The sequence below is a fragment of the Gastrolobium bilobum genome, unplaced genomic scaffold, assembly GCF_033153095.1.
Source record: "Gastrolobium bilobum isolate Gb01-03AN ecotype WA unplaced genomic scaffold, APGP_CSIRO_Gbil_v1 utg21251, whole genome shotgun sequence".
In the NCBI taxonomy this organism is placed as follows: Eukaryota; Viridiplantae; Streptophyta; class Magnoliopsida; order Fabales; family Fabaceae; genus Gastrolobium; species Gastrolobium bilobum.
In genome coordinates this window covers 48,638-73,223 of record NW_026897699.1, presented here as the reverse complement: position 1 = coordinate 73,223, position 24,586 = coordinate 48,638, and the positions used below count along the sequence as shown (strand labels likewise).

Sequence of the window (24,586 nt, the reverse complement as noted above, 5' to 3'; positions counted from 1 at the left end):
CTTAGTAAAAAACTTCTGATATTATATGCTTCTGTTTTTCATTCCTTTTACATATATGCAAAGATGATCTTGGAATTATGGCCAATGCTTAATACCATGTCACATACAGGGATGTTGACATACAAGCTGACACATACAGACCTTGTTCTTAGAAGTTAACAGTTTTTAACTGCTCATGCAGGCTGCTTTGAGTACTTTGCTCCTCATTATTTACAGCTGTTCTGACCAAGCTCTCACTACTAGAGAAAGGAGAATGGCAAAATCCAGAGAAGCAGCGGCCAGAAGTGTAAGGAAGACTGCAAATGCACGCCAAAGATGGAAAGCTGCAAAAGATGCTGCCAAGAAGGGTGCAAGTGGACTGCAAGCTCAACTATCACGAACATTTTCTCGTACAAAGGATGTGGCAGACTCAGAAGAAGTTAAAATTTTGAGTCAAGGAACTGCAGAAACAGATATTGAATTGTTTTCGCAATCACAACCTATTACTTCAAGCAAGATTTCAAGTTCATCTGCAGTTCCAAAGGAAAAGGGTAAAGTACACAGTGATCTGTTGCAGATGATACATGAAATTGAAAATGATCCAGATATCAGTGACAACTTTCATGAAGAAATAGAAACTAGATATAAAAATGTTATAGCGAAAGTGTCCAAGGAAAAACAACTGCATACGCATAGTCAAATTTTTAAGTATGCATATGCTCAACTGGAGAAAGAGAAGGTTCAGCAGCGAGAAAACAAGAACCTTACCTTCTCAGGAGTAATTAGTATGGCGACCAAAAGCGAACAAAGCAAACGGCCATTACTTGAAATTTCTTTCAAAGACCTAACTCTCACTTTGAAAGCACAAAAGAAACATATATTGAGATGTGTTACAGGGAAAATTAAACCTGGCCGCATCACTGCTGTCATGGGTCCATCAGGTGCTGGCAAGACCACATTTCTTTCAGCAATAGCCGGAAAGACATTTGGATGCAAAGTGACTGGTTCCATTCTTATAAATGGAAAGAATGAATCAATCCACTCCTATAAGAAAATTATTGGCTTTGTGCCACAAGATGATATAGTTCATGGAAACCTGACAGTGGAAGAGAATTTCCGGTTCAATGCACAGTGCAGGTAAATCACATGGTTGTAAATTCCAGCTGCAGTATATTCTAAATTGTATTCATTTATCCATATTCAAGTTTATGCCCTTACATTTGGCCTGGATTTATGTTTATTTGTGTCATTTTTTAATAATTAATCTTGGATTAAATTTTTAGTTCCAATTATACTTTTTCACAAAATTTCTTTCTGACCACTTCCCTTTAAAAGGGGAGTTGCTGGTTTAAGCATACGAGAGTGAAATGGTTTGCATGCAACTTTATTCGTTGTATTAGATGGGAAAAAGAAGAAATTGAAGTCTATAGTTGAATAGAGGAGAAAAACATCACTATGGAGGGACATCACCATAGGTACAAAATTATCCTGATTGAAATTATCTTAACTCTTTCATTCCTTATGAAACATCACCATAGGTACAAAATGGATATAATAAATTGAGGGACTTGTTAGATATAATAAATTATCCTAACTCTTTCTTACCCACAATTTTTCTTGCTTATGATGAAATAAACTTTACAATTTTCCAATCATAAAGTAAAAATGGTCAAACTAATTAATCAACCATCAAATTTAAAATTCACATAGCACAGTACATAGATTAACCAACCATCAAGAATGTTTTTTATTATTAACTGTTGCTGAATTTTAAATATCCATATTGTGTGTAAAGAACCAATTTAACCCAAAACCTTAAGATGTTGGGTGAGAGCCTTTTTAATGGTTTATATTATTCTCTAACACCCCCCTCACCTAAGAGCCCTATGATTATTTTTGAATTTCCAGTTTTGGCCAAATATATGCATTGGATTGGAGAAATTTACCCGTTTGATGTGTTTGTTTTGCTTTGTGTAGTTTCTTATTTTTATTTATCAAAAGTATTCCTTATCCTCTGCCATTTTGTTATTGGCTTCTCTCTTTCTAATAAAACAATTTTTTATTATAATAATGGATGATCTTCTGGAATATGCCATCAGTTGAATTAAAAAGCTGGTTGAATTGCTTTGCATGCATGTTATACTTGTCCTTGAAGTGACAAGACTCGAGGGAACAACTAGCCTTGAGTTTCAACTGTGAAGCAGAGTCACTACTTTGAGCTTCTGATTAATGGAATAGTTGAGAGATTAGTTACAGGGGCACTCCATTTACATACACTTATTTAAATGTTCACACGAATAATTTGTCGTTGAAAGGTACTGTAGGGATTTTGTTAGAAATCATGCTTTATAAACTGCAATATTTTTAATTATTTAGGAGTCAGTTTTTATTTCTGTTTTAATGAGTTGTTAAGTAGTGAGCAGTTACTTTTCTGCTTTAATGGGTAGTTATGAAGTGAGCAGTTTTCTTTTCTATTGATGGGAAGTTATGTAGTCGTGAGCAGTTTCTTTTTATTATTTTTTTTTATAAGTTGTATTGTTATGCATCAATAAACTAGTACTTCATTTCTCAATTATATTTTTCATCTCCAAAACCAACAATTGGTATCAAAGCCCTTTTCTTACGGGACCTGTAGAATGGATTCTGAAACAAGTTTTTCCCAAGCAGCTCTTCCAGTTTTCAATGGGGAAAACTATGATCTTTGGGCCGTCAAAATGGAGGCTTACCTAGAGGCTTTGGATCTTTGGGAAGTTGTAGAAGAGGATTATGAAGTCCTTCCTCTGCCGGACAATCCCACCATGGCCCAGATCAAGAATCATAAGGAGAAAAAAAACCGAAAAGCAAAGGCAAAATCATGCCTTTTTGCTGGTATCTCTACAACCATCTTTACTAGGGTCATGACTCTCAAATCGGCAAAAACAATTTGGGACTATCTAAAGGCAGAATATGCTGGAGATGAAAGAATTCGAAGCATGCAGGTGCTTAACTTAATGAGCGAATTTGAGATTCAAAGGATGAAAGAGTCTGAAACAATCAAGGAATACTCAGACACATTGTTGGGCATTGCCAACAAGATAAAGTTACTGGGCGGTAATTTTGCAGATTCCAGAATTGTTGAGAAAATTCTGGTAACAGTGCTAGAGAGGTACGAAGCATCTATTGCTTCGTTGGAGAACACAAAAGATCTGTCTAAAATTACTTTTGCAGAAGTGCTACATGCTCTCCAAGCCCAAGAGCAGCGAAGATTGATGAGGGAAGATCATGCTGTTGAAGGTGCTCTTCTAGCCAAGAGCCAACAAACTAATTACAACAAAGGAAAGGGTGAAAAGAAAAGTTACCCACCTTGTCAGCATTGTGGCAAAATGGGTCACCCTCCATTCATATGTTGGCAGAGACCTGATGCTAAATGCATCAAGTGCAATCAAATGGGGCTTGAAGCAGTCATATGCAAGAGCAAAAATCAACAGCAAGAGGAAGAAGCTAAGGTTGCTGATCAAGAGGAGGAGGAGGAGGATCAACTCTTTGTGGCAACGTGTTTTGCAAGCAGCGAAGAGAGTGAGAGTTGGCTGATTGATAGTGGCTGCACAAATCATATGACCAATGACAGGGAGCTTTTCAAAAATTTAAAGCCAACCAATATCACCAAAGTCAGAATAGGCAATGGTGATTATATTTCAGTCTTAGGAAAGGGGACTGTTGCAATAACAAGTTGCTCAGGTACAAAGTTTATTCCTGATGTCCTTTTTGTACCCGAAATTCAACAAAATCTGTTGAGTGTTGGCCAATTGATTGAAAAAGGATTCAAAGTGCTTTTCGAAAATAGAGTTTGTCTCATTCACGATGAGAATGGAAAGGAAATCATCAAAGCAAAAATGAGAGGCAATAGTTTCTCATTTGAACCAATCAAGGAGGAGCAAGCTGCTGTTTCACCTCTCAAATATGTTGTTGATGAAGGAGAAGGAGCTGAGAAGGAGCTGTCAAATGATTTACCAACCTTTGCAGATTATTTTCCAAATTGTAATGCCTTTCAATTTGGCAAACAAAACAGAAATCCATTTCCTAAGTCAAGTTGGAGAGCCTCCAATAAGCTGCAGTTGATCCACTCAGATGTTTATTTTCATGAAGATAAGAAGTGGAACTGGACACAATCACAAGAGGCATCCATGAGTAAGCATAAATCAAGTCCTCTCATCCAAATAAGCAAAGAGCAAGGAGTGGAACATTGGCAAGAAGAGTTAGAAGATGACCCACCAGACCCAACAATTCGTGGAACAAGGTTGCTGTCCAATATTTATCAAAAATGAAATGTAGCCATTTGTGCACCTGCAAGCAAATTTGAAAATCTAAGGAAAAAGATTGGTGTTTGCAGCTCCAAAAGCAAGGAGGAGTGTTAGAAATCATGCTTTAGAAACTGCAATATTTTTAATTATTTAGGAGTCACTTTTTATTTCTGTTTTAATGAGTTGTTAAGTAGCGAGCAGTTACTTTTATGCTTTAATGGGTAGTTATGAAGTGAGCAGTTTTCTTTTCTATTGATGGGAAGTTATGTAGTCGTGAGCAGTTTCTTTTTATTATTTTTCTTTATAAGTTGTATTGTTATGCATCAATAAACTAGTACTTCATTTCTCAATTATATTTTTCATCTCCAAAACCAACAGATTTCTATGAAGATCCAACTTATTATTGAGGTATTATTGTGCAAAATTGTAAAAAAGTGGAATGGCAAGTTATTAGGACTTCTTTAATCTAATAGAACAAAAAGACTTATAATATCTTCATTGACCAGAAGAACATGGGGTTATAATTATTATTTAAATTGAATATATGGAATACCTAAGTTCAGTCATCATTTAGCCTTTTCAGTTTTCTGTTCACATGTACTTTTAGATAGTCTAGCAAGAAGCAACACTTTTGAACTTATAATCATCTTCCTATATGTCTGCCTAGTATATCAGTTTTCTTTTGTCTAGCCTTGATTTTCTTGCCCTTTTCTTTTATTACTTGTACACATATTATTTTGTTTGTGGTAGCTTTCGTGTGTTTGAATATTTGGTTATAAAATGAGTTTTTCTTACTGTGAAAGGCTATCTGCTGACTTGTCAAAACCAGACAAAGTTCTGGTTGTTGAAAGAGTTATTGAATTCTTGGGGCTTCAGTCTGTACGAAATTCTTTGGTTGGAACTGTGGAAAAGCGTGGGATCTCTGGAGGCCAAAGGAAGCGTGTAAATGTTGGATTGGAAATGGTCATGGAACCTTCACTTTTGATTTTGGATGAACCGACATCTGGTTTGGACAGTGCATCGTCTCAGCTCCTTCTTAGAGCACTAAGACGTGAAGCTCTTGAAGGAGTGAACATTTGCTTGGTGGTTCACCAACCCAGGTGACTTTTAATTCTTTGTCTGCATCATTGGAATATGGCTTGCCTCATTTATCATTACATTAATTTTCAGTTGATTTTAAATCACCTTGATTTTGGGCCAGGAGGAGATACATACATCTGTTTCTGTGCTTTCTGTGTGATTAAGATCCAATTTCTATCACATTCTTTTTAAATGCTCCTTGTTGGATCTCTGCATGCACATTATAAACGGGAAGCCTTTTTGAAAACCGATATCATATTCCATGCTTTTATTTGGACTTTTTAACCATATTATTACTTTCCCTTCGATTGTGATTGAACTTTTTGCTGCAGCTATTCTTTGTTTAAGATGTTTGATGACTTAATACTCCTGGCAAAGGGAGGTCTTACTGTATATCATGGATCAGTTAAGAAAGTTGAAGAATACTTTTCAGGCCTTGGGATAAATATCCCAGAGCGCATTAATCCTCCAGATTACTTCATTGACATTTTGGAGGGCATAGCAGTATCTAGTGAAAGTTCAGGGATCAGTTATAAGGATCTGCCAGTTAGATGGATGCTTCATAATGGATACCCTGTACCTCTTGACATGTGGCAGAATATGTACTTAACTGTAGACCCTGCTAAAGAAATTGATGTAGAAAGAAGCTTTGCTGAAGAATTATGGCAAGATGTGAAAAACATTGTGGAACTAAAGGGGGAGAAAATAAGATTGAATTTTTTAAGATCCAAAGATTTATCCAGTCGGAAAACTGCTGGTATATTCAAGCAATACAAGTACTTCCTTATACGGTAAACCATCAAATGACTTCAATTATTTGTTAACTAGAAAGTTTAAACTTTTTTAATGACTTGTTAATGATATGGATTATTGTTTTCCTGGAGCATTATAATTGTCTTGCTGAGAATAGTTTCTCTTTCAAAAATGTAGCATGGATAGAGTCAGCAGATTGTGAATATGCTAAATATTCGACAATAATATTTGAAATTGTCATTGTCCAAATTTTTGTGGAGAGTACAAATAAAACCTTTTCTTCTGAACATATGACCGTCATTGTCTTAGCTCCACTCCATTCCTTGTATTTTAGAAACCAAAATGGAAGTTAATGCGTAATAGTATACAACATTTTGATGGAAAATTACAGTGGAATCAGCTCTGCAAATTATGTTAGAGAATAGCTTTGCAAGATGTCACAATGTCTTTTCTCTATTTTAGTCCACTGAGTGCCATATTATATTAATGGGAGAAAGAGTAGAAATAACCTTTTAATAATGAACATGTTCACTTAATTTGGTGTTTGCATTTTCTTTTGGTAGTTGCTGGTACCCTACTCCATGCCGATGTTATTTCAGGGTTGGGAAGCAGCGACTAAGGGAAGCTAAGATTCAAGCCATAGATTATTTAATATTATTACTTGCTGGAGCGTGCTTAGGATCACTTACTAAAGCAAGTGATCAGACCTTTGGTGCAGCTGGATACACCTATACGGTGATTGCTGTATGTAAGTTATTTGACTTATTTTAGAATGCTCTTCATGTTATACTAATTTTCTTTGCTATTGTATAGGTTGAGTTTTGTGTTTGAAACCAGAGAGTGATAATGCACACAAAGTTTTTTTCTTGTTAATAATTTCTCAAAGTTTCAAAAAGAAATACTATAGTTACAAAATTATGATTACAAAGGAAGATTGTTACTTAAACACCTTTCAAATTTGTGTGTTTTACTACACAATGGGGTCTGGATCGTATGGCCAAAAATAATAAATATAGAATAAATACTAATACCACCCTTTCTTGATTGCCATAATACACAATTCTATCTATTCTATTTACATAATCAACATGATATTATTAATGTAGTTACTAATAATTACTAACACTCCTCCTTAAGTTGGTGGATAAAATTCATATGCACCAAGCTTGTTACATATGTAACTTATTCAAGGACCTTTTAAAAACATAGTGAAAACATCTTCCAGTGCTAGCTAGTCATTTGAATTAACGTAATGTCTTTTCTATGTTGAAATGCAAATCTATCTCAATGTATTTTATTCTCTCATGGAACATTGGATTCAAGGTAGTGTGTAATGTAGCTTGATTATCACAAACGAGAGTCATCTGCTTAAGCTCCCTTATCTAAGTTCTTGAAGTAACTATTTGAGTTAAATGAGTTCACAAGTAGGTAATGCCATGACTATATTTTGTTTATGTTAGAGAAATATAATTAAGTTTCGTGGAGTTTCTTAGCACAGATAGGTGAGCCTGTGCATTATCCACTCTTCAAGTCCAGTGGGCTCTCGTGTGAGGAGGCATGTTAGAGAATAGTATAAACTATTAATGTAACCTCACCTATCAGGTTAAGCTTTTGTGTTGAATTGGTTCTTTATAGTTTCAAAACTTCACGTTGCGATGGCATTATATTTCTTACTCTTCTTGAATATTAGATTATCCCCGATGAACACACAATACCCTAAAGTGGATATCCTACAACAAGGGAACTTGCTTAATCGGCGTCTGATTATCCAACAATCTGAGTGTTATCTTTATCCTTGGAGATAGTTTTGTATTTGAATGTGTAGGAATATCTACAAGTTTTGCATTCCATAGAGTTGTTTTTTCAAGAATTTCCATGAGAATTATCAAAGTTTCCCACGATATTTTGTCTAAAATGTGATGACAAAGATATTGTTTTACATGAGATATTCCATGGTGATCACTGCCTACGATAACAACGTCGTCAACATACACAATCAAGTAGATGCATCCTTGAGCTGAATGATGGTAGAAGACTAAATGGTAAGCCTCACTCCTTGTTATTTGGAATTGTTGAACCACAGTGCTAAATTAGCAAAACCAAACTCAGGGGGATTGTTTAAGGCCCTAGAGTAATTTGCGCACGTGATAAAGACGTCAAGAATACATCGTTGTGCAAAAAATACAGAAGGATGATCGTTATACACTACTTTTGTGAGATCATCGTGAAGAAAAGTATTGTTGATATGCATCTATGCAAGGGGTGGCCGTCATTGAGAGAAATAGGCGGACATAAAGTCTTTTTGGAATTGTGAGAAGGTATCTCTATAAATAAAGCCAAAAAAACCTTAGTATACCTTTCTGCAACTATGCTAGCTTGAAGAATATCAAGCTAGCCATCAGGAGTTATCACTATGCAAGGTACAAATGGGGATACCAAACTATTGTTTTGATTTTATTTTAAAATTGTTGAAAGATGGAAGACAACTCGTACTGATTTGTTTATCAATAATAACCAAGTATATTGTGAGTAATCATCAATAAATGTTACAAACCATTTGACCCCAAAGTAGACATAGTACGACTAGGAATCCAAACATCGGAATGAACTAAATAAATGGATATTTAGCTCAACTACATACACGATCGGAAAATGTATTGCGAGTGTGTTTTCCACATTGACATGACTCACAAGACAAAGAAGAACTTGAAAATAAGATTTGTATATTATTGAATTAATAATATATACAAGAGCTCTCTATTTAAAGAGTACTGGAAGACCTAATGGGCTAAGCCCAAAATACACTTCTAAAATATTCTAGCTAATACAAATAAATTGATAAAATTCTAATATTTACAACACTCCCCCTCAAGCTGAGGAATGGATATTTATCATTCCCAGCTTGCTAGTAAGCTCTTGAAACCTATCATTAGGGAGACCTTTAGTCAAGACATCAGCCAATTGACGACTAGAAGGAATATATGGAATAGTAATCAGGCCACTATCAAGTTTCTCTTTGATAAAGTGGCGATCAATCTCAATATGCTTAGTTCGATCGTGTTGGACTGGATTGTGGGCTATACAGATGGCTGACTTGTTATCACGGAATAATTTCATAGATCCTTCATATCTCACCTTGAGATCATCAAGAATGATTTTCAACCATAGTAACTCACAGATCCCTTCAGCTATAGCCCAAAATTCCGCTTCTGCACTTGATCTAGCAACCACATTTTCTTTTTACTTCTCCATGTTATTAAATTTCCAAAGAAAAACATGCAATGGCCCGAAGTAGATCGTCAGTCAGTCACAGATCTAGCATAATCGGCATCTGTATAAACCTCTAAGGAGAGATTTCCTCCTCTTTGGAACAATAGTCCTCTGCCTGGTGTACCTTTCAGGTATTGGAGAATTTTGTCCACAGCTTGCAAGTGTTTCTCCCTTGGATCATGCATGAATTGACTAACGATACTAACTGCATAAGCTAGATCAGGTCTAGTATGAGCTAGATTTATCAACCTTCCCACTATTCGTTGATACTGTCCTTTGTCAAATGGAGGGCTCTCATTTTCACTTCTTAGTCTGTGATTCTGCTCAATCGAAGTACTGGAAGGTTTGCATCCGAGTTTTCCTGCTTCTTTAAGGAGGTCAAGAATATACTTCCGTTGACAAATAAAAATGCCTTTTTTTGAATGAGCAACTTCTATCCTAAGAAAATATTTCAGATTTCCTAGATCTTTAACTTCAAATTCAGCAGTCAGTCTTTTTCTCAAAGCACATTTCTCATCTATATCATCTCCTGTTATAATTATATCGTCAACATAAACTAGAAGGATAGTGGTCTTACCTTCTTGTGAATGTTTAAAGAAAAGAGTATGGTCTCCTTGACTTTGTTTGTATCCCATTGAAAGCATAACTTTAGTAAATCTTCCAAACCAAGCACGTGGAAATTGTTTCAAGCCATAGAACGCCTTCTTCAATCTGCCAACTTTATTATCTCCATTTGTAGAGTTAAATCCTGGTGGGATCTCCATGTAAACTTCTTCTAATTCGCCATTGAGAAAGGCATTTTTCATATCAAATTGTTTCAAATCCCAATTAAAATAAGCAACAAAAGATAACAAAATTCTTACAGTATTCATTTTGGCCACTGGAGCAAATGTTTCTTCGTAGTCAATACCATAGGTCTGTGTGAACCCCTTGGCTACTAGTCGAACTTTATATCTCTCAAGAGTCCCATCAGAATTATACTTTGGAGTATACACTCATCTGCACCCTACTGCCCTTTTTCCATTTGACCTGTCAACAACTTCCCATGTATTATTCTTCTCCAACGCATTCATCTCATCATGCATGGCTTGAACCCAATTATTATCATTTAATGCTTCATGTATTGATTTCGGGATTGAGATGGAGTCAAGTGCTGTAATAAAACTTCTATGCTGCATAAAGAGATTATTAGAGGAAACAAAATGAGAAATAGGGTGTTGGGTATAGGATCTTTCCCCTTTCCTTACAGCAATAGGTAAATCATCAGAATTAATATCAGGCTTAGGAATAAAAGAAGTAGTGTATTCAGTACTTACCAGCGGTTCAGGCGATTGCAGTTGCTAATGGAGCAGTGTGAGTTGTTTCTTCCTTTGATACACTAATTCAGGTGTCCCAGCTTTGCGTACTCTTTGTCGATCAATAGGAGGCATGTCACATGAGGATTCAGATTCATTCTCAGCAACTAAGTCTTCCTTCTCAACTTGGGTAATAGGTGTAGGCAACAGAAAGAGAGACTCAGACTAAGAGAAAATGGATAAAGCTTCTATATACTGTTCTTCCCCTGAAGCTGAGGGTGTTGAAAGTAGGACTCAAATTCATGAAAGCTAACATCCATAGAGACAAGCATTTACGACTTGGAGAGTGGTAACACTTGTATCCTTTCTTGTTGGGAACATAACAAAGGAAGACACACTTAAGGGCTCTAGGCTCTAATTTACTCCGATGTTGTTTATGGATATGGACAAAGGCAACACATCCAAAGACACGAGACTGGAGAATCTGCATAATAGGAACAGAAGGATAAATACATTTTCTGGAAATGGACAAAGGCAACACATCACAACAGAACTTACATGGCCAAGGATTTGGGAGGGTAAACGGTTGATCAAATAAGCTACAGTTAATACAGTTTTCCCCAGTAGGAGTTGGGTACAGATGTCTGAAACAACAATGCTCTGGTGACTTCAAGCAAATTTCGATTTTTTCTTTCAGCAACCCCATTCTGTTGAGAGGTATCTACACATGTGAGCTCATGAGTCATTCCTTTGTCTTTAATAAACTGGGAAAGATGCTGATTAACATATTCTGTACCATTATCTGATCTCAAGCGTTTGATACTTTTACCAAATTGGGTTTCAAACATATAATAAAACTGAATAAACAACTGTGTCACTTCTGCCTTATCTTTCATAAAAAATATCCATGTTATCCGAGTATAATCATCAATAAAAGAAACAAATCATTTAGCATCAGAAACATTAGAGACTTTAGAAGGTCCCCAAACATCAAAATGAATAAAAAAACTAAATGGTTCAATACTTTTTATTTCACTAGAAGGAAAGGATACACGATGATGTTTTGCAAACTGACAGACATCACAATTAAAAGACTCAACAGACTGAGACACAAAAAAGACGGAAACATAGACTTAAGTAAACTAAAAGGAGGGTGACCCAAGCGCTTGTGATGAAGCCAAATAAGAGAATCTGAATTAGACTGACGAGTCATCAAAGTCTGATCCCTAGTACCTTGCAGCAAAGTCTGGAACCAGATAATACAACCCACCCTGCTCCTTAGCAACTCCAATCGTCTTCCCCGTGGTGAGATCTTGAAAAACACAATGAGTAGGGAAAAAGGTTACGGTGCAATTCAAATTTGTAGTAAGCTTATGAGTAGAAAGGAGATTGGTAGAAAGTTGGGGAACATGGAGAGCATTCTTGAGACACAAGGAGGGTTGGATTTTAATGTTACTAGAACCTGCAACTGATGTGTGTGATCCATCAACTACGGCTATAGTACGGATACCAACAGTTGGATTATAAGAAAGAAAAAGGTCAGTGCAGCAAGTCATATGCTCAGTAACACCAGAATCCACAATCCATGAAGTTTTGAAATCAGTACAAGAAGCAACAAAAGAATGAGTGCATGAGTTCTTACCAGTCATAGCCAAATTACCAATACCAGAAGGCTTTTTGAGAGGTTCAGATACGGACCTAAGCCGTTCCAAATCCTCACGGTGAATAGTAGTAAACTCACCAGGCATTTGTGAGGTCTCATTCCGAGGAGAAATGTCGGGGGCAAAGAAGGACTGACCACATGAGGTTGACCTACCAAACTTCTCTTGAACCTGTTGTTTTCCATGAAGACGGTAACAAACCTCTTTTGTATAACCTGGTCTTTTACAATAGTTGCACCAATGCCCCTCTTTACTAGGCTTAGGAGGAAAAGACCTTGGAGGTGGCTTAGCTGAGACCATAGCAGACCCGTCAGTGGGCTCAGAATCAGGAGTTGGAGTAGTAAGTTTAGATGAGAGCATAATGGATCCTTCGAACACTTTGGTATCCATCATGACATCCCTGCGACTTTTTTCACCCCTGACAGTGTGAAAAACTTTAGAAAGAGAAGGTAATTTTTTCTTACCAAGAATTTGAACTCGAATAGAGTCATATTCTGAGTTGAGACCACAAAGAAAATCAAAGATCCTATTGCGTTCAATGGAGGTGGTTAGAGTGGTTGCATCCTTGCTACATTCCATCTTCAAATTCTCATACTGATCAAGCTCAGTCCATAACCCATTCATAATACCATAATATTCTGTTATAGAGAGAGCCTTGCTTGGTAAAAAAAATCCGATTCCTCAGATCATAACAAGTGGCAGCATCTTGCTTCCTTGAGTAAGTCTGTCTGAGAATATCCCAGATTTCAAGAGCGGTAGGTAAGAACATGCAATGTTGACTAACCTTAGAAGTCATAGAGTTCCATAACCATGTCATAATAAGAGAGTCTTCATCATCCTAGTCAGCAAATTTTGGATCTGTTTTGGCAGGAACAGGTCCTTCAAGATGAGTAATTTTACGACGACCTTTAAGATGGTACGAACAAGTTGGGACCATTGCAAATAATTCTTCGCATTAAGATGATAATTCTGAAGAAGAGGAGGAAGGTCATTTGGAGAAAGAATAGCCATCGAGCATGTACCAGATGATTGACTGGTTGGAGTATTTTCAACGTTCAACATAATAAGGGCTGAGAAAAAGAAAAACGACCAAAAAACAACGAATAAAGTCAACGAACAGTACCAAAAACACTGTAGAAAGATCCTAACCGAGTCAAAATGCCACAATAGTCACAGATCTAGGTGCACAAGAAGGAGACGAGCTGAGCAAATGTGGTCCGAGGTGAAGCCCCTCCGTCACGTGTTGTCACGCGCCGGAGAACTCCTCAGCGCGTGGGTGTCACGCGCAGAAGAAGGAAGTGCGCGTGGAGGCGCGTCTGGTCTGCCGGAGTTGGGCTTTTTAGGTGATGGTCGCACGGAGGTTGCGCTCCTGTCTGTGGGTGGTCGGAGTCCAAAAAGTCACTGGAACAGTGCGTAACAGTGAAAAACAGATTCAGTTTACTGTTTTCAAAGCTGTGTGGGGACGTCGTTGACCAGAAATAGTAGATAAAAGGATAAATCAGAGGAAAAGGAGTCCAATAAGGGTCCTCTCGGTCCAAAAGGTCACCGGAAAAAATTTTCGGTGGCTAATGGCGGCGAGAGGCAGACAGAAAAAGGTTTCCGCTCTAACAGCGGAAATTGCGGAAGCAGAGTCCTCAGAATCGAGAGCTCTGATACCAACTTGAAAATAAGATTTGTATATTATTGAATTAATAATATCTGTACAAGAGCTCTCTATTTAAAGAGTACTGAAAGACCTAATGAGCTAAGCTCAAAATACACTTCTAAAGTATTCTAGCTAATACAAATAAATTGATAAAATTCTAATATTTACAACATAAGATAGCTTGGATAATACTTCTTTAGTTTGGCAAGGTTAGGATGATGCAATTGAACATGAATGAAAATAGGGGAATCCTTGACTATGCAAACATGAGAAGGATGGGAAAGCTAGTGCAGACCATTTGACTCACATCCAGTGCCAATCATCTGCCCTGAACTCCAGTCGTATAGAAAGATAGAATATTTAGTTAAAGAGATCACATAGTCAATAAAACAAGTCAAACTGGAAAGCAAATTAAATGGGGAACCAAGAGATAAGGGAACAGATAGACAATACCAACCTTTTGGACTATATTTTGGAGCCATTAGCTAAGGTGATGGTGGATAAATAACAAGATGTAGAAAGATTGGAGAACAAAGATTTATTATTAGAAATGTGATAAGTGGAACAATAATCTAGGATCTAAGGACCTAGGGATGACGATTAGGAGAGATAAGCAAATGAATTACCAATCTGCACAATAAAGGCAATGGAACTAGGATTGAACATTCCTCAAGTCACTTCAAAAAATCAGCAAAGGCAACCAGGGATGGTTGTGGAATACTGGACGATGTAGAGGGCGTTAGGGGAGTGAACAACCTGTTAAATATCAGTAACCAAGAGGTATAATTGTATTCCTCGTGTTAAACTACACAACATTGATTCTATTATATAACACACCAAATGAAAATACAAAAAGATACACACTGTGTGGGACTTCTACACCATTATTCTAACACTATTCTTAACACTCCCCCTCAAGCTGAAGCATATAGATCATATGCTACAAGCTTGTTACATAAATAATACTCCTATTAGGAATAAAAAACAACAGTGCTACATCAACGAAATAAAATGACTACGTACAACAAATCAACTGGAATTACCATCAGTCTGAAAAGTTGGTAAAGAGACAGTGTTGGAATGGACATCAGCAACATGGACGGTGCCGGAATGAACATCGGCGAAGACAACTGATCTGGCCAAGACATCAGCATCATGATCCCTCTCAGACATTTCATCAAATGGTTGGTGAGCAGCATTGGTTTCCTCTTGACGGGGGCCAAAATAAAGCTAAACACAAATAAAAAATATTGGAAACACGATAAACATATAGAAATAATATCACAGAGGCCAACTACAAGCCAATTGCAAACACTTAATAGCACCAAACACAGTAAACAGTTAATTGAGTGCTTCGAATAGACCGATAGAAGATGACGGAAAAGACAACAGTGTCGGAGCTTCGCCGGAAAACATGAACGAGGTCGAACAACAGCAACTGGTCCGATGAACAGAGGTGAACTTTCTCGCGAACAGTTGAAGGTGCACGAACAGATCTGGAACCAGCAGAGTGCAACGACGGCAATCTGCAACAGGGTCAAACGCAAACAATGGAGAACATCAAACTCGAACAACAAATGCGAACGGTGGAGACTCCAAGAAGGTGGATAGCTCAAACAATCTCCTTGAACGAAGTGGAGGCCGATCTGGAAAGAGGATGGATGGGCGACCTTGTTTGCCCTTGGTTGACAGCGAACGGCAACCGAAAAACGCTGCACGGCCCGGAGGAAGGTGGCACGTGGTAGTCATGCACAGAGATTGAAGTGGTGAGTGAGGACTCCGACGACGGTGGGGCTGGCGGCGTTGAATAGATCGGCTCCTTTTGAGTCCGTTGACGTACTTGTTGATCATAACGGTCATTGGAAAAATTTTCCGAGGGCAGATGATGGTGGCTGACGGTGGCCGGAAATTGACGACAGTGAGCTTGCTGCAATGAACAAAAAAACTAGAGACCCCACAACGAAGGAGTAACTGGAAAAGAAGTGATGGCAATCCCTCAATGTGGGTGATATCTCTCTACAACATATTAAAATTATGAAAAAGAGAAATAAGAGAAGCGATTAAGATTTCTCTCGTTAGACTCTCGATACCATGTTAAATATCAGTAACAAAGAGGTATCATATCCTTGTTGTGTTAAACTACACAACATTGGTTCTATTATATAACAAGCCAAATGAAAAATACAAAGAGATACACACTATGTTGGACTTTTACACCACTATTCTAATACTATTCTTAACTCAACCTATGCAGTATTAGCAATGCGGGGAGGGAGGCTATGGATAATGCATGACTTGATAGAAAGACATTTGTGTATGGAATTCTATAGTATCTTAAAACTACTCGGAAGAGAAGATTTTTATTGGAAAAAGATGGAGAAATGTCCATGATGATGTATACCGATGTATATTATATAGGATCAATTATTGATAGAAGATTAACTTATGGTGATTGGATGTTTCTTTATGGGAATTTAGTAACATGGAGGAGTTAAAAACAAAATGTGATGTCTTGATCAAGTGTAGAGACAGAATTTCGAGTTGACACAACGGGTTTGTGAATTACTAAGGCTAAAAATCATTGGAAAATCTCAAGATAAAGTATGAAGTACCTATGAGTTTTTTTTTTTTGAGATAATAAAACTGCCATTAGTATTGCTCATAATTCAGTTCAACATGATAGAATAAAATACATTGAGATTGATTGTCACTTCATCTAAGAGAAATTGGGTAGTGGGTTGATTACTACTGCATATTTCCCTTCTAGACTTAAATAAGTAGATTTGTTGACTAAGGAGGAGCTGCAAACACAGAGCTAGCAAGGAAAGATAATTATCCATTCATTAGTTTGAGTGCGAGTTTTGTATGTATAAAAGGAATCATTATTTAATATTATAGATTTGTTTTTCTGATTGGATAGATTACTTAGGGCATATGTTCTTGTTAGAGATATATAAAGCCTTTAATATAGCCTTGCCCACCAGTTTAAGCTTTTGGGTTGAAATGGTTCTTTACATGGTATCAGAGCTTTGGTGTCACAAGTTCGATCCTCATCGCCCCCCACTTTCTCTTGTGGAATTTCTTAGCACAAGTAGGTGGATCTGTGTATTATCCACCCTTTATGCCTAGTAGGCTCTCGTGTGAGGGGGCGTGTTAGAAATATATAAAACCATTAATATAGCCTCATCCACCAGCTTAAACTTTTGGGTTGAAATGGTTCCTTACAGTTCCTTATTTGTTTCCCTATATTTAGCTCATTTTTTAGGAAATTAATTACTGATATGCATCTATATAATGTAATAAATTGCATTTGAAAAATAAAAATAAAAATTATCCAGAATTCCATGTTTAAAGACAAATTGATCACTATCACTATTTTTAACGCAAATAATTTAGATACTTATTATCAAACAACCAAGATCTATATTGCTCATAATTACTCAACTTATATTTGTATTTGTACCATAAGCATATAAACTTTTGATCATACTTTTATTTGAGCCTTGGGTAAACCATGGCTGATTGTGGAATGATATTCATTTTGGAAATAAAAATAAACTTAATATCTTTGCAAACAATCTACTAGAATTCATGTGCTTTTTTCTAATTTATTATTGTTGTTAATTGCAGCTCTTTTGTGCAAAATAGCGGCCTTGAGATCATTTTCTCTGGATAAATTACACTATTGGAGGGAGAGTGATTCTGGCATGAGCAGCTTGGCTTATTTTCTCTCTAAAGATACAATTGATCATTTTAATACAATGATCAAGCCTGTGGTGTACCTTTCTATGTTCTACTTTTTTACCTATCCAAGATCAACTTTTGCAGATAATTACATTGTGCTGCTTTGTCTTGTATACTGTGTGACTGGTATAGCATATGCATTGGCCATATTCTTTGAACCCGGCGCAGCTCAGCTAGTGAGTATTTTAAGAAAATCATAAAACCTTTATCAATTCCCTATTAAAATATTACTCTTCATTATGTTCTCACTTCCCCTCTTACCCGTTGTTTCTTGCAGTGGTCAGTACTTCTTCCAGTTGTTTTGACACTTGTTGCAACACAACCAAAAGATAGTAAATTTTTGAAGGTCATAGCTGATTTATGCTATTCTAAGTGGGCTTTAGAAGCATTTGTAATTGCAAATGCTGAAAGGTAATTTACTGTCAATAATGATTATAGATTGATTTACACCTGTATTTGATTAATGTTCCCTGGCAAGGACTCGCCAAATTGGCAAGGGCTGCTACATCTCCATGGGTGCCTGTATAAAGTGAATAATAAACAAGGGCTGTTGTGTTAGACATCCCTAGTAATAGACGTGCTGCATACCTAAATGCAGTGAAAAACCGGTGCTAACTAAGAGATTGAGATTGAGAACACACAACATTTTGAACATTAACCAAAATAGCTATGGACATAGAAAATACAGAGATTAGAAGGATAAAAACATTGTGTTTATGCACCTTAAGTTAGACTAGTTGCTTAGACTCAAGGTAAATAGGGACGATCTAGGGAATGATCCTAACCATCACACTAGAAAAAAATAAATCTTTATTCAATGCGATCTAAATAGACATGTTGGTTGAGAAGAAAATCTATGGTAAGATCTTTAGAGAATAGTATAAACCATTAAAAAGCTCTTACCCATCAGCTTAAGGTTTTGAGTGAATTGGTTCTTTACATGGTATCAGAGCTTCGGTGTCCATGGTCGATATCGATTTTTAGAACAAAATGAGGAGGGAAAGACTACTTTGGAACAATATGTTGTTGCTTTTAGACATAGAACGTTGAAAGTTGAAAAACAAATTGATTTCAACAACAAAAAATGCCTTTAGTGGGAAGAAATACTAGTTGATTAGTTGCTTAAAATAATTATGGACGTCAAAGTAGGATAAAAAGATTGATAAGTGATTCCGAGTGAGTGTCTAGCCAACTAGCATAGGATAGTGATGCTAGATGTGCATACGAAGGATTATAGGATGAAGTTGAAAACACAGAGATTAAGTGGTGAAATTTTAAAAGTGTTGTTAGAGATATATAAAACAATTAATATAGCCTCATCCACTAACTTAAATTTTTGGGTTGAATTGGTCCTTTACAGGGTGGGTGAGGCTATATTAATGGTTTTATATATCTCTAACAAGTGTCAAGGACCAACTCTCCTAAAAACTTAAGCGGTTAGCCAAAGGTTTAGGCTCAAGCTCATAAATGATTTTTATATTTAATACGCTCCCTCGTGCCAATCATTTAAGTTTGAAATGTGGACAGTGCATTGGATCAACTAACATGTGCTGGAATTCATTATACTTTTATTTAGAACAATAAGGGCACCATCGAACTCTTGAACACTTAGTCCTAGATGCCTTTATACTATATGAAGGACCAACTCTATCAAAAGCTTAAATTATTAGGTGAAAGCTCCTGAAAGGTTTTCATATGTATCAAACAGGAAACTAATCTCTTTCATGTAAGAGATACAAGAACACGCTACTTGGGGACGAAAGGTTTCAATTTCATATGGAATAGTGATAGGTTCTCTGACTAGGGAGTTACAGTAATAGGAAGGATGATAAAGGTAGAGAGAAAGAATGATATCTATATTCCGAAATTGGTGATTACAAGAGGAAGAAGCCTCTTACTAGCGGTATCCCCTTCTCCCATTCAAAATGTCCAAGTTCCTGTTATTTTCCAAAGATGTCTCCATCTACATTTTCTCTCTATTTAACTACCTAACCTCGTAACTGCTAATGGTTCCCCTGTAAGTAACCCACTAACCTCCTATTATTTATTCATTCGGGAATATAGTCTCTAAACTTTGTTATTCTTATTAAGAGTATCTAAGGATTTAAGGTTATCTAAGGATTATGCCCTTATACATAAAGAAACATGGTGGTAGTCCGGTGGATGATAGATGTTAATATTTTGACCAGTTCCTAGTGCCAAGCTTGCAGTAAAATTTTTTATCATCACATCCTAAATTGCTGAAATCGAATTTATTGTTGGATGAAGTTTTCTGTTCGAAACACAATGTAAATGCCCAATTCCTATTTTTCACATTTTGTCTTTAACATCTGCTTCCAGTAGGATTAAATATTGCATTTGCATCATGAGAAGGTAAAGAGAATGAGAAAAGCCCATAGATTAAATAAGCTATTGATATATTCTTGAGTTGTTTTTTTTCTATGTACTCAATTATTATTTGCAATTTATGCAGAGAGTATAAAAACTTAAAAAAAAAAATATATATATACAATAAGAAAGAACAATAGATAATTTGAGGTACATAATTGTTCACAGATTTGAATCTGGATAAATTTTGTGCTAAATACTTCTATACTGCAGGTATCATGGAGTGTGGCTCATAACTCGTTGTGGTTCACTACTGAAAAGTGGCTATAATCTTCATGATTGGAGTTTATGCATATTCATCCTCATTCTTATGGGTGTAATTGCTCGTGTACTAGCATTTTTCTGTATGGTTACCTTTCAAAAAAAGTAAGACCAATCTTCAAGCTACCACATTCACGACCTAGAGGTGTACAAATTGGAAGGCAAGAATAGAATTGTTTCCAAAAAAAAAAAAAAAAACATGGTGTGTTTATTAATATTTTGGGCTAATGTTGAATATTGATGCGATATCATGCAAAATGCAGTTGATAAGATCGTATTATGGCTAGTATTGGTGTGTTTATTCCTGTAATGTATCATTAGTTACTGGCTTCGTTAATTTTTTACAGTTTGTTGTTTGTAAATTTGGTAGTGATATTTATTAAGTGAAAAACGGACCAGAGGAGTAAGACTGAAAATGTCTGGACAGAGGAATTTGTAGAAGGAAATAGAGGGATAAAAACTTTTTCTTATTTGAGAATATTTTAAAAGTAAAGGAACAAAGTAATGTATCATTGTGTAACTTTCTAATAATTCATTATTGATTTTTGAAAGTATTTATTATTTATCTAAATATTAAAAAAAAAAAGAATGAACCCTTCTCTAAACATTACGAGAAATACGATGTATAGCCACAACATTTTAACCTATGACCTTAAAATATTTCCAACTTTTTCATACTTAAAAAATTAACCGTTATACCCCCAAAGGTAGCTCAGTTGGTAGCTGAGCTCCCAAGGGATTGCTTGGTGCAGGGATCAAACACTGCCTCAATCAGTTTCTTGAAAAATCTTTGGGGGTCAGAGGATAAGTCAAAAATTTTCGGTTGGGGGATTAGTCTCGTCCTTTCTCCGGTTGCGAAGTTTAGTGCACCCACTGTTACAATGAGGGGCTAGCCCAAACGGGCCTTACCCCGAGGGCATAGTGCCCGGAGAAGGTTGAACGGGGATACCTCCTGGCAATGTACCAAAAAAAAAATAAAAAAAAATTAACCGTTAGGGCTGTACATTGAGGTCAAGCCCTCAATATATCCCAATAAATTGTTTGTTGACCCCATTAGTTTTCAATTGGAATATCCTTTTCCTTTCTCTCCCATCCAAGCTCCCTTTATCCTTGAGGACTTTTCCAATGCTCTCGAGTCTTTTGTTGAAATGTCATTGTAAACGATGGCAATTTAATTGAAATCAGAATCTCTTCATCATTGCAGTATATTGATCCATTCTTTGCTTGTTTGTAGTTATTTCATTTCCTGATGAAGCAAAACAAACAATTGCCAAATTTTTACTGGATTTAGTGTAATTAAAATGAATAATATGTCCTAATTTTATCCAAGATGTTAAGGAGCTTTAATTATCATTTATGGAGTGGTTTTACCGATGGATGGACCCTTCAAATTGTTTTAATAGTTGTAATAGAATCATTTAACATCAATATAAAAACTGAAGTTTTCTTTTGCATTTTTTCCTTGTTTTATGTTTTATGTTTTAAATTTTAGTTCCAATAAGAACTTGAATTATAATAGGAGATATGATCAGGTGATAATTAGTTTTCATTTTCTCAATTGGTGGCTTTGCCTGGTACATCGTTATACACTACTACAAAGAATTGGTGCTACAATGGTATGTCTTGGATCATCTAAAGCGATTCGAATCGTTATTTTCTTGCAGTCTGGGTCATCTCCATCTCTTATGCAGCCTAATGGGACAAAGTTATTTATAGTTAGACACTAGTGCTTCTCGGTAAATTAACACCTGATTTGGAATAAAATACAAGGTCCACGTTAAAAGCTTTTACCATGAAGAAAACCTACTTGAGAAGCCTTCACCATGAAGAAAAGTATCTCAAGTTGATATCTCAGTCAACAAATATTACGAAATGTGAATGCAATTATAGAGTTAGGTGTCTCTATAAGTAATTAGTTGGAATTTGCTTAAAGTGTCAGTTGGGAAATGTAAGGTAGTTAGAAGTTGAAATGTGAAATAAGGAAGGTTGTTAGAGTTGTTAAGTAGCTTTTTGTTTAGTGCATGTAAGTAAATGTGTATAAAAGGGTGCTTGATGCACAAAGAAGTATATCTAAATAAAATACACGTTTTTTTGTATGGCTAAAATATAGTTTTAGCTTTTATCTGGGTTAACCATGTTATGTGAATAAAAGATTACATCGTTGACCCAGATAAAAATGATTTGATCAGCACCTTACTTTATTGGCTAAAATATAGTTTGAGCTTTTACTAGTTTTTTGGAAAATTGTCTTAAAAATATTTCTATGTTGCTGTGAAACATGCTCTTGGTCCTTGCAAATGGAATTCTATTGATCATCAAAAAATCCAAAAGAAAAAAATGTCAAACCCTTATAGTCTTTGTTTGAGACCCACTCTGCCCCAGTTTTTGTTTTAATTGTGGCCTGGCCTTACAAATCTTTTTCCCAGTTCTAGCCTTGTTTGCTTGCTCCCCCCTCCCTCCCTCCCTCCAAATGATGAATGATTTAGCTGTGATTTATACCAACGTCTCTTTGTGAATCATACAAATGGTGAATTCTCCTAACTCACTTATGAGTCATATCAGCAATTGTGACGCACCCTAGCCACAATTTCAAACTCAATATGACGTTCTTGACGAATTTGGAGGAAAATTTTGGGTTTTGCTGTGCATAATTATCTTCCAAGATATTTCCATTGATAATCATTCTAGCAAAGTCTCATCTTCCTTGCTCATGCAACATTTCAACCAGCTCTTTAGGCTTGTGATCATTCTAACTATTTTCTTGGGTTGCGTTTCCAGCAATGTTGATCTCTTTGACATCTTGAGCACAATGTTTCCTTTCTATCCATATTTTGTGCAGCCTAGATTATATGGTTTGTTTATTTTTTGACGGAACCTACTTTTATTAATATGAAATTGCAGAAAATATAAATGGAGACAAACTCCTTACAAAGATAAAATACAGAAAATAAATTCAGAAATCTCAACTCCTATAGATCCTCATTTTTCCCATAAGCCAATACACACATACGCACACACACACACACACACATTCACACATTTTATCCTATACTTTAGGAATATTCTAGAATAGTTTTCATAACCAACTAACTAATTCACTAGCTTTCAGGCCCATCAATATTCCCGCTCCAAAACTCACCTTGTCCTCAAGGTGAAGAAAGAGGGACATGTAAGGTGAGAAACTTCCTCCCGGATCCCATTGTTTGAACCACATTAACCACATTGGTAACTTCAATTCCATTTTCTTTCCATAAATCTCCCCCCTCAACTTCAACGAGTGGTTGGAAGTGAGACCCACTATACCAAGGGACCACATTGGTAGATTTAATTCCATTTTCTTTCCATGAACCTCACACCATAACTTCAAAAAACAATTGGAATTCCAGCCCATGATTTTTGTTTGGCCATTATTTTGTGGGCTAGTTTTAGAAAGCCCACTTCGTGTCTTCTAAAGAAGAAGGCTATTGGGCCTTGTTTCAAAGTTGGTCCTATTATGCAAAAAATAATGCCTTCCTCCACTAAGGGATAAGTCTAGGCGATTACGTTGAAATTCTTGTACGTGGGCTGAAGCATTTTGGCCTATATGTCCAATCACGTGAATTCCCACCATCATTCCCATTTAGCCCATACCGTTGTTCATATTCCCTGATACGCCTTCTTTCTCCTCCACTATCATACAAATCGATGGCTGGGTTTCTGTTTTGTCTCCTTTCTCTGCATCTTCTCCTATTGCAATTTCTTCTTGTGTTTTCATTTTCTTCTCCTATTCCATCGTCATCATCTTCTTCTGCAGCTGCAAATCCTTCTACAACCATCCCAGAGTGCCCTGCCCCTATTCAGCCTACTCCCCTATCTTGCTCATCGCTTGGGTTGCTGGTTTGGGGTGGAAGATGCTGACCCGACTCGGACCCAATAGTCGTCTCATGCCTTTCACAGTTCTTCTCCTTTTTTTCTCCTTCAACTTCTTGCACTTGCATTTCTTCTTTTCTGATTTCGCCTTCATCTCCTACTCCTAACAACATCACATGAAATCCTTGATTGCTGCACACATGATTTGGTGAAAATGGCGCGGCACAACAAAAACAGAGGTTCGTTCATCCCAAATCTGCCACCACTTCTGCATTGTTCCCTTCTGATCGTTCTTTTGCGTTTTCTGCTTTGGTGTCGTTTTCATCTTCTGATTTTTGATCTGCTTCTTTTTCTTCTTCAACTGCTACTACATTTCCTTGT

The 24,586-nt window shown here is 36.5% G+C and overlaps 1 protein-coding gene across 1 annotated transcript in view; it reads left to right on the top strand.

Moving 5' to 3' along the window:
- LOC133309382 (ABC transporter G family member 24-like) overlaps positions 1-20,680 on the top strand; it is a 48,027-nt gene extending 27,347 nt beyond the window's left edge. Inside the window, exons 8-14 of the mRNA XM_061510144.1 lie at positions 182-1,116; positions 5,063-5,359; positions 5,672-6,130; positions 6,692-6,840; positions 17,594-17,883; positions 17,985-18,118; positions 20,309-20,680. Of these exons, the coding sequence (XP_061366128.1) occupies positions 182-1,116; positions 5,063-5,359; positions 5,672-6,130; positions 6,692-6,840; positions 17,594-17,883; positions 17,985-18,118; positions 20,309-20,465 (2,421 nt within the window). The 3' untranslated portion in view covers positions 20,466-20,680. The remainder of the gene's footprint in view (positions 1-181; positions 1,117-5,062; positions 5,360-5,671; positions 6,131-6,691; positions 6,841-17,593; positions 17,884-17,984; positions 18,119-20,308) is intronic.
- The last annotated feature ends 3,906 nt before the right edge of the window (positions 20,681-24,586 follow it).